The 11,888-nt window shown below is 29.9% G+C and overlaps 1 protein-coding gene across 1 annotated transcript; it reads left to right on the forward strand.

Moving 5' to 3' along the window:
* Window positions 1–1,949: 1,949 nt before the first annotated feature.
* On the forward strand, window positions 1,950–2,649 carry LOC111894828 (protein GLUTAMINE DUMPER 1). The gene has a single exon (XM_023890924.3). The coding sequence runs from the start codon at window positions 1,993–1,995 to the stop codon at window positions 2,533–2,535; it is 543 nt and encodes a 180-aa protein (XP_023746692.1). The 5' UTR covers window positions 1,950–1,992; the 3' UTR covers window positions 2,536–2,649.
* Window positions 2,650–11,888: the final 9,239 nt, after the last annotated feature.

Here is an 11,888-nt window from a genome sequence, read left to right on the forward strand (position 1 = left end):
TTAGAATAGACCACGATGTCATCGATAAACACAATCACAGACCCGATCCAACATGGGTCTACATACGCGATTCATGAGGTCCATGAATGCGGCTGGAGCATTGTTGAGCCCGAAGGGCATCACCACGAAATCGTAATGACCTAACGAGTCTAGAATGTCGTCTTCTGCACATCCTCCTCTCTAACCCTCATCTGATGATAACTCGACCGTAGATCGATCTTGGAAAACCAAGATGCACCCTGAAACTAGTCAAACAAGTCATCAATCCTCAGGAGTAGATAATGGTTCTTCACTGTTAGCTTATTCATCTCCCAATAGTTAATACACATCCGATGTGACCCACCCTTCTTCTTCACAAACATGATCAGTCAAATGAACCCCTTGTCTAACAACTCGTGCAGCTGTGTAGACAACTCCCGCATCTCAGGAGGAGCTATCCGATACAATATTTTTGCTATTAGAACCGCACCAGGAACCAAGTCAATCCTAAACTCTACCTGCCTCTCGGAAGGCACTCCATGCAAGTCCTCCGAAAACACATCCGAGTATTCCCGAACAACTAACACATCATACATAATCACCTTACCCTTCTCCCGGTTATCCATAACGTATGCAACATATTCGAAACAATCCTACCGAAGAAAATATTTAGATTATACAAAATTTTAAAATATATTCTCGATTTCATTATATAATTTATCTAATTCAGACATTAATTACATATAAAAAATATTTAGATTAGATAACATCAGAGCTATCGATCTTAAATTTTATAAATATTAAACATCAAACATAAATTATATATGAGAAAAAAAATCCATACTTTAAAATAGGGCTTTTGACTTAAAAGTCCTTAAGTTTGTCAGATTTTGTTGGTTTTGTCCTTAAGATGATTTTTTGTTCATTAATGTCCAAAATTTTCCATTTTTTTTTTTTTTCATTTTGCCCTTGCTACCTATAATAGTAGGTGTCTAGGGACAAAACCGACACAATATAACAAACTTAAGGACTTTAATGTCAAATTTGGAAAACATACTTAGGATAAAAACATATAAGATTTATAGACTTGAGGGTTTTTTTTTGCAAATTTGAAAAATATACGTAAAAACACCAAAGATTTGTAAAAAGGACAAAAGTGAAAAAAACTTTGCAAATTTTGGATATTAACGAACAAAAAATCTTTGCAGGGACAAAACCTACAAGACCTGACTAACTTAAGGACTTTAAAAAGCCCTTTAAAATATTAAGAGGGTGTTTGGCTTAGCTTTTTAATAGCCAAAAGTCCTTTTTCTAAAAGATCACAGGCAAAAGATGTTTGGCAAAACTCCTAAAAGCTACTTTTGGATTTTGCAAATAAAGAAAATCAAATTTTTGAAAAAGTCAAGAAAATCTGACTTTTTGTAACTTTTCCACAAAAAATCTTTTGCCTCTAAAAAGCTAAGCCAAACACCCCCTAAATATTTAAATATCCATAATTCCATATATCAGAAAACAGTTTAATCATTAAGTGAAGAGTAACTTATGAATTTGGTACTTGTGATATACAGTGGCGGACCTAAGTGGTGCCCCAAGGGTCCCGGGCCATTGCACCGACGCTGACACGTAGTGTAATTTTTTTTTTTTTTAATGTTTTTTCTATTGGGTGAACCGGCTTAAAACACGAGTGACACTACTAATATAGATTTATTTGGAAATTGTTTTTTAGTGCCATCCCTACAAAAAAGTTCTGCTTCTCCACCATTTTTTTTTTTTTTTTTTTTTTTTTGAAGTTCACAGTGGACCATTAAAGTTAACGACATCAGACTAAAATCGGAATGAAACATAGAAAACGGACTAAAAGTGAAAAGGATTTCTTTTAGACGCAAGCCAAAAAAGATATTTTAACCATAGGAACCATTTTTGACATTTCCTCAAAATTTATATCTATAAAACCTCCTGGAATAGCAAGTATTAAATTTTAATCCATCATGAGTCATACCCTATATAAACAACATGAATAGTCTACAATTTCCTTATATTCACCTTCAATTATTGTTAATGACTGTAGAACCAGCTTTTGCAATGGCTCCAGCATCATCATTGGTAGCTATTCAACGATCGTCTTGGCAGTCACAAGTGCCTTACCTCTTCGCTGGCCTTGCTGCTATGTTTGGTCTCATTGCAATTGCGGTCTTCATCCTCGTTTGCTCCTTCTGGAACCTCTCGCACTACACAGACAATAGGATTGATGGGGAAAGAGACCTCGAGCCTGGAAATGGTGATGAAGGCTCCACAATTGATAATTACAACAAGGAGCCCCTAGTTGTAGAAGAGAAATATCTAGTAATCATGGCTGGATTAGCAAACCCAACATTTTTGGCTATACCCACTTTGAGCAGGCCAAAATCAAACACCATGAGCAACTCAACGTCGTTGTCAATGGAGAAAGCTTCAGCATCCATGGTGGAAATGGTGGAGAAGCAGAACCAAGGCAGTAGTAATCAGCAGCAAGTAAGGAACACATACAACAACGAAACTGAAGATCAGGCCCCTTAGTATTTTAGAAGAAGAAATTTCTTTTTATTTGCTCTTGTGTTTACTTTTGAATAACAGAATGTACACTTAGCAATGAAGATTGATTGGGAAACATAAAAGTATAGTTTTTGAAAATATGGAGGTGGATAAGGTTTTATCATTTCCACTTTTTGGGAAATCTTGTAACCATATTTCCATCTCTTCTTTCTCAAAGTGTCAGAGGTTTTAACATGAACAAAAAGGATTTGGTAACTAGGCAAAAATTGAGCCAATGCAAAACAATTATGTGACTAATCTGTAACCAAATAACACCAAACGGATAAAAAAAAACTAGAAAACACCATGCGGCACCCTTATCTTATCTTATTGGTGTATAAATTCGTCATGGTCCCATGAAATAAACTCAGTCTGTGCCAAAGAATAAGCTCTATAATACAAGAATTCCTTCGGAATCTGGACGATCGACATAGCTAGTTTTATTACCTGATAAGCAGTTTCTAGATAATGTTCTTTCTTTTTGAAAAACATTATTTTTTTTGGTTTGAAACGAATCAAAAATGTTATTTGTCTTGTTTAATAATTCGCCAACAAAACTCCAAACGATATATAGACATAGAAGATATGTTGCATGATGACTATGACTCGATTATCCACTATAAGGTATTCACATTTACTTTAGACACATTACTTGTTCACTTTGGACAAGTTAGTAAAGATGCATATCTTATTGTTTCATGTAATATCTTTCCCAATAATACACTCTTAGCGACCATGCAAAAATAATCTCACTATAAGGAATCAAGGCAACAACTGCGACAATTGTCGCCGCAAATACCCTCATATACCGCCATTAACACCATCACTGCCATTGTTGAGACGCCAATGCTAAAAAATCGATGCTATTGATGTCGCTGCTAATGGAGCCGTCCCTAATGCAATTGAGTTGCCGGTAATGATGTCAGTGTAAATATCGGCACTGGTATTGAGTTGTTGCTATAAATGGTATCACCACTATTTCATCTCCCTTAGCTTCCAAGTATATATAGAAATATATACCCAATGAACAAAGAGAGAATCACAGCCAATTTTTTTTTTAAAACAAACAATCATGTAACACACATTCACATCATAAATGAGATAAAATCTCCAAAAAAATGGAGACAACCAATATTAATTTTTGCATGAATTTCATATTGATATTTCTAAGCTCATAATGATTACAACCAACACACCTAAACAAAAAATTGATGATTCAATGTACTTTCATATTTTTGTTAAGTGAAAATGACACATTAACCTATTATAGTATTATATATTACGACTTTACCCATTCAATCCCTAAAGTTATTTTTGGGCATTTTGAGGGAACAATATGTTTTTGTCGGGTCGAATTGGTTACTTTGGACAAATTAAAGAGATAACCCGGTTACCCATTTACCACATAGATACATGTTACCCCTTTTTCCGTTAACACTTTCAAAAGTCTACAATTTTCTTATCCACATGTACAAAATATAAATCTTAGTTTTTTCGCCTAAATTTGGCATACTAACCTTCAAAGCAGCACCGTGGAGGGTCGGCTCATGGCATCATTTTGGAATGGGGCACCAATTTAGGATTAGCTGTTACGGGTATTTAGTTTTTTGGCTAAAAAGAAGAAGGTGGAGGCATAAATGGCAACCTCAAAAGAAGAAAGCGGCAAATAAAAAAAAATTGAAAACACAGAGGGGAGATGAACGCCGGTGGTGGCAGTGGGGACGACGAATGCCGGTGACGGTAGTGGGCGTGAAGAACGGCGATGCAACCGGAGAAGACTAAGGGGTGGTGATGACATTTTCCCTTTTGTTAATTATAGTATCTAACTTTTTTTTTTTTTTCCTATTATTGCCTTATACTTTAAATGGTTAAGAAAATCTATATTTTTAACTTTATAATTCTATTCATACATAAATAAAACTATATGAATAAACTATTATACAATTCTAATCATACATAAATTAAATTATATTTATAAACTAGTAATGCAACTTTATTCATACATGAACAAATTATATTCATGCATGAATATAATATATTTGGTGAAGTCCTTAGTGGAATGATGTCTGACTATGCTTGGATACATGATCGGGTATGTCAAAATCATCGTTCATCCATATGTATAGCTTTGGATTTAACTTCGTTTTTGTTTATCTGTCAACAATATTTAAATGATTAGTCCACATAATCATTAATGAATAATGCAAATCATCTACGAATTTTAATATAATCATAATTGTATACAACTGAAAATCATAAATGATTAAAACTGATAAACTAAAGTCTATTTGTTTATATCCATTTACTAATCATTTAACCCAATCATAATTGAATATAAATGAAAATATAAGTATTACCTTTCTAATATCTTGACTTGAATCCTTTTCATTTGAATCTTTATTTGCATCTCTGTAATTTGTAGTGGTCTAATTTGCATAAAGAACCATAAATGTACTTATGATTTTTTTATTCACATCAGGGTCAAATGTAAAGGAGTCAGAAAGTAAAATGCATTGCATAAATGATCATAAGCGCATTGCGATTAAAGTAAAATACATTACATAAATGATTGAGGTACGAATTAAATTAAATTAAAAGCTATATATTGACTATATTCACGAACAATCCATATCCCCATTCAAATCAATTACACTCTCAAGGATTTCTCATCCCCAATAAATCGCAATTTCTGGAGATTCGACATACTAAAGAACTATCAAGTTTCTTGTATAACTAATTAACACTAATATAAACTAGAGTATATCCCCCCAAACGACCTTATTGCCACCACCGATACATCACCATATTTGAACCAGACATAATCGAATCGCTACCCACTTTTCGCTTTAGCCATCGCTAAAAATGACATCGAGATGGAGGTTGTGCGATAAATATTTGAAGCCCTCGATCGGTTGGAAAATAAGGCATCATCGATTAGTGAAAACAAAATCGTAGACGAGAAAGAGAGAGCAGCTCGACGAGAAGATGATAATAACGGAATGTGGGTTGTACTGAATCCTTAGCTGTAGGTTTATATATATATATATATATATATATATATATATATATATATATATATATATATATATATATATATATATATATATATATATATATATATATATATATATATATATATATATATATATATATATATATATATATATATATATACTAGCCGTCTACCCGCGCAAAACGGCGGACGGCGAATAATTTGATCTCCTTAGAGTTAAAACCATTTTACGTTCACTTCGAGAAATGAATATTAAATGACATCTAATTTTCAAGAGCATTACCATACCATATTAAGGGGTGTTTGGCTAAACTTTTTTAAAACAACTTATTAGGTTCCACATCACTATAAGTTAAAAAAGTGTTTAGATTAAAATAACTTATTCCGGTGGGGAACCTCTAATACGTCATTTTTTCATAAGTTACCCTACACTTACTTATTAACTTATAAGCTAATAAACTAATAAACAATACGTTTTTTGCCAAACACCCCCTAAATGGTTATTACTTCCATTTATACATACCCAAAGCACTTGTACTGTTTATCGTCCTTTTTTTTTCCGTTTTCCTTAATTCCTTTATTAATTTAATGTCATACTAAGTAAAGTGCTAAAATATATAAATAATAGTTTATAAAAATAAACCTTTAGAATATCAGGTGTTGTGATTCAAAAGTCGATAAATAGGCCTTTGAGAATGCCAAAATACTCAGGTATCAGCTTGTTTATTGTGATTTTAAACCAAGTTTGGTCACAAATTAAAACATTTTCAACGATGGTATGTAATTCAAGGATTCATATTGATTTAGGTTCTGAAACCTTAAAATATTGAACAAAATCTATATAAAACCTTATAATAAGGACAATAATCACCGTAATCAGGAAGTCCATATGATGAAACTTGATAGTATAAGGACTAATGATGAAAAAGGTTTCATTTTTAGACTAAACAAGATGAAAAATATACAAACTACCTTAATCATGTCAAATCTAATGTTTAACCGTTCTTTATTGCAAAAGTAAGATGCCAAAATATACAAACTAATGATAATACAATGCTCTAACTGGCCCTCTTGGTTGAGTTCTTTGAACCTGCAAAGCCAACACATTAAAGAAACATAGTAAAAACCTTTTTAGGAACAAACCTGATATAATAAAGCCTTCACCCAATATATTTATAAGATAAAAATACAAAAAGTTAAAAATGATGAAATCAATTATAAGTAAGGATTAAAATAAAAACCTGTTAAGAAAGAGTCATCTGCAGGAGGGATATTTGAATCAACATGTATTTTCTGATGGTTTCAAATTTTGAATTATCCGAAATTCAGGGAAGGAGATAGAATTTGTTGAGAAATATAAGGATTCAAAACACAGTTTAAAATTTAATATTATTTTATTGATGACTACTTGCACTATTTGCTTTATGATTTGAACGTCTTAAAAAAAATAATATTATTATATTCAATCTATTTTTAGAAATAGTGAGATTTCTTTTATAAGATAGTAAAGATATATATATATATATATATATATATATATATATATATATATATATATATATATATATAGAGAGAGAGAGAGAGAGAGAGAGAGAGATATTTTTTAGGAGTAGATCAAGGAAAATATTAAACTTGAAATCCCGTTTATAAACCTACATATGTTTACAAGTTACATTTTTAGAACATAATTTATAATCTTTGACATAAATGACAATATGATTTCAAGGTTATGATTTGTTCTTGCGTTCTGGACCTTTTAATCGTTCTCAATTTAACTTACCTCTCTCTCTCTCTCTCTCTCTATATATATATATATATATATATATATATATATATATATATATATATATATATATATATATATATATATATATATATATACTAATTTATAACCCGTGAGAAACACGGTTATAAAATTAATTAATTTTTCATATTAAAAAATTAAAATTATTAATCAGTTATTTTAAATAAATTATTACTTAAGATATATTTTTTTATTATATAAAATTATAATTGTTGATTTTAATAAATACTTGAAGTTATATCACCTTATAATCTGTATTAATTTTATTTTGTTTTTCAATCTAATGTTATGAATTTAATATAATTAGAGTGGAAACTTTAAAATTTAAAATTTAAAATGGATAATCAATTATTAATTAGTGTAATTAAAGTGGAAATTTAAAATTTGAAATTTAAATTGTATAATTAATAGGTTGACAAATGACATAATTGGTGATATATAACATTAATGAGAAGCTCTAATTATATGACACTTGTCAATAGGAGATTAAACATATTCTTTTATTAGAATAGGGATATATATATATATATATATATATATATATATATATATATATATAGCTTCCTTAATAAATGAAGGTTTTTTTGCCACATGTCATTTTCTCCTTCATTTGGACACATGACATTTTATAGAATTTTTGAATTTTCTATTTTCCACTTGTCATTTTATTGTAATTTTCATTTTATTAAATTAAAATTCCACATTTAATATGTAAGGTAATATATATGTAAGGTATTTATTAGAAGAGATTTATTATATATGTAATCTATTCAATGTATGAAAGTCTCATTAATTTTAATAATTTAAATTTCTTCTCATTTTTCTTATAAATTCAAACTTCTCAAATTGTTAAAATTTTATATTTATTTATTTTTTTAAAATAAACTCATGTAATACATGGGTCTCACACCTAGTATATATATATATATATATATATATATATATATATATATATATATATATATATATATATATATATATATATCGGTTTAGGTTTAGGTTTTATGGAAAACAAAAAATCCTAAAAAAAAACCCTAAAAATCATAAAAATGCATAAAAAAAATACTTAGAGATCACAAAACTTTTTTTTTTTGAATTTTTTTATGAAAAAATCGCTACTTTTACTATAAATTCTCTGAAAATATTTTTGAAAAAAAACCAATTTTTTTTTTATAAAAAAATTATTTTTTTCCAGCGATTTTTTAAAAAAAGTAGCGATTTTTTCATAAAAAAAGTTTTGTGACCTCTAAGTATTTTTTTTATGCATTTTTATGATTTTTAAGGTTTTTTTTAGGGTTTTTTGTGTTTTCCAAATAACCCTTCCATATATATATATATATATATATATATATATATATATATATATATATATATATATATATATATATATATATATATATATATATATATATATATATATATATTCATTAATTTCTATCTTATTATAACCAGAGAAAGTTGGTTAGATTTTGCTTGGATTTGACAACTATTTCAATCCGTATTATTGGACCACCACCACTGAGTTTGTCCTACAAAGGGCTCTCAAGAGAGGATACCCTCTACGGCCTTTGTAGTTTGTCCTTGCTATGCAGGGTCGGAATGATATAATAGATAGAATTAGCGATTTCATGTGAGTTACCTTATTTATTCTATGTCGATGTTGTCGTTTTCTTAGGAGAATGATCTCTTACAAACATTAGCATTCGTGAGTTGGCATTTTAGGTTTCTATTGATTTTCCATGTTCAATGTTTCTAAGGGCACGGGCGGATTTTTGTAGGAGTCCGATGTAGCTCAAGCTACCCTTTATATTTTTAGGCTTAGTGGAAACACTTTGAAAGTCTACGGAGAAGATTTTGGGGAGGATATATCTACGATAATTAAGGGCATGTCTAAATTGGAAGGAAATTGTAGACACTAAAATTAATGGGGGTCTCATATGAGTGTTTTTTTTATTATTATTTTTTTATTTTTGAAATTTCTTTTATCTTAAGAGATCTTTGTTGTTTAAATGAGTTTAACGGTTTAAAACCGAAAGGAACTATCTATACTAAATATATATTCAGTCCATTCATGGTGTGAACGAGTGTCTTGATTCAAACTCGATCCAAAGAGCACACACAATTATAGTAGAAAAAACATTGTATTACCAAAGGGTTTCTAGTCCAGCGCTATCAGGTGATGTCTTTTATCCTTGAGATTGAGGGTTTAAGTCTCGTAAGAAAGATAGATAGATTTAGGAGTATTTTCGAATTATATTATATTTGCTGTTAAAAAAATAAATTGTCTTAGCTGCTCATTAACTCTCTAAACAAGATGTTAATTTGTTATAGGTTATATAAAAAAACGTAATAGTGTTAACAATGATTTTATGGGGGATCAATGGAGTAGTAACACTCCATTAACTCTCTGAACGAGTTTGTTTTTGTTTTTGTTTTTGTTTTGTTTTTGTTTTTTTTTTTTAAAAGGTGTTTTTAAGAAAATTATCTATTAGATAGGTATAATTTCAAAAATATTTATTGTAGTTTTAAAATTTAATATTTTTCTAAAACTTTCACTTTTTAATTATTATATTTTTTAATTAATTTTCTAAAATTATTTCTATTGTTTTTTTAATACATTTTTTCAACTTTTTGTTATTAATGTTTTTTTTACCTGTTTTAATCAATGTCCCAAGTTACTTTGTTAATATAAACCCATTTTTATTTAATTTAGACAATGTTTGTTATATGATATTGTGAATTTGATTTCTTATTTCTTAATCTTATTGATTGTATCAACAATAACATAAACGATATATATAAATATATTTAATGTATACAAATATATCATGCATTTACGAATAACAGTTTGATGATATTTTTATGGGTTAAGTTTAATTCGGTTATCAATTCTCATAACTTTTTACCGTTGAAAGTTTTTTCCCCTTTCAAAGTAGTTGATTACTACAGGGAACCGTATGTGTCATTGAATATGGAGAAGACAAATTCCCAGGGGGGGGGGGGGGGGGGGGGGTATGTGTAACGAGTGGGATTGAATATGCACCTTATAACTTTAGATATTTGGATTTGTTCTTTCGAGAAATAAGGGACATTTACAGTTAAGTCGCTTAGAATACATATTGATGAGAATTTCATGTCCAATTCTAATGCTAATACTATATGGAACTCTTGGGCACCTGGAAAGGCCAATATCTTGAGGTAGAGGATGGGTCCCGATGAAATCCCAACTAAAGATAATATCATCAAGACGGGGGTTGATTTTGATAATATTCTTTTTCCTTTATGCAATTCTTAGATTGAATCATCAAGACATGTGCTTTCTGGTGCTTGGTTGTGAAAGATGTTTCGCATCATATTTAGATGTTGCGAGTTAAACCTTCAATGTATTAATGATGGAAATGAGATGAACATATTAACTGAATACACTAAGGTGACTTTCCGTGTGAAAAAAGCTTTGGATGTTGTCTTCATTAATGCTACTGTGGAGGTTTAGCTTATGCAAAATAGAGTGGTTTTTTTTGAAGGAAAAAGGTGGTGTATTGACATGATTTTCTTTTCTATTCGCTTGGTTTATTTGATTTAATTGGGTTATTAGATGTAAAAGTAAAAAGGTTGACCATTGTAATTTGTGTTTGCTGTTTAGCTACCGCTAACTTTTCTTTAAAATTTTGTTGTTTAAAACAATTATATAATTAACTTTCGTACATTCTACGATCATAGTGGGCATTTAACCTAATGGTAATGAAGAATTTTCTCAAACGAAAGGTCGTGAGTTTAAATCTGACTAAAAGATATGTGATATTTAAAAATAGTTTGGTTTGCCGGTTAAAAAAAGTTTAAAAAAAAAAAACATCAATACCAAATTTGGTGGTATGTGTAATATTTTAAATTAAAAAGTAAATTACACGAATCCAATCATCTGTATGATATGATTTAATCTTTGTGTTCGTTCCTAACTTTAGTTTTTTTAGTCGGACTAGCTGCTGTGATGTTTTTTCTTTGCAGTTTTCATACGTGAAAGGACTATATTTATCATCATTTCTTTGTTGATTTAATTCTTTTTTAATAATTACTAATATTATTTAAATAAGTTGGCCCCAATATCTCACACTCACCCTCACCCATAGTTTCTACACTTCTTTTTTTTGATCCTTTTACTTCTCTCACATGAGAACACCAAACCCTTTAAAACGTGTTACGAGGCTACCAACTTTCCCTAAACTCCTGACTGTGTTATATATCTTATTGATGCATAAAAAATTAGGAAGCTTTCATGCCTCCATTGTAACATCGTACTTTGAAGGTTGTAATCCAAATTGGATTGTCTGTAACATTTATTTATTGGTACGCTTTACTCTCAAATTATTTTTGTTTTGTGGTGAAGAGTGGAGGTTTTTGGAATCCATGATGCGAGATTTATGCTTCGCTTCGCTAGCCATGTCATAAGTAGGGACGTGACTTTTGGGTGAGTCGTGACGTGAGGCCGTCAAGGCCTAGAACTCTAAGTCTCGAATTTTGGAC

This window comes from Lactuca sativa, chromosome 8 (genome assembly GCF_002870075.4).
Source record: "Lactuca sativa cultivar Salinas chromosome 8, Lsat_Salinas_v11, whole genome shotgun sequence".
NCBI lineage: Eukaryota > Viridiplantae > Streptophyta > Magnoliopsida > Asterales > Asteraceae > Lactuca > Lactuca sativa.

Coding starts and splice junctions, on each gene's coding strand:
- LOC111894828 (XM_023890924.3), top strand. CDS start 1,993: ATGAATAGTCTACAATTTCCTTATATTCACCTTCAATTATTGTTAATG.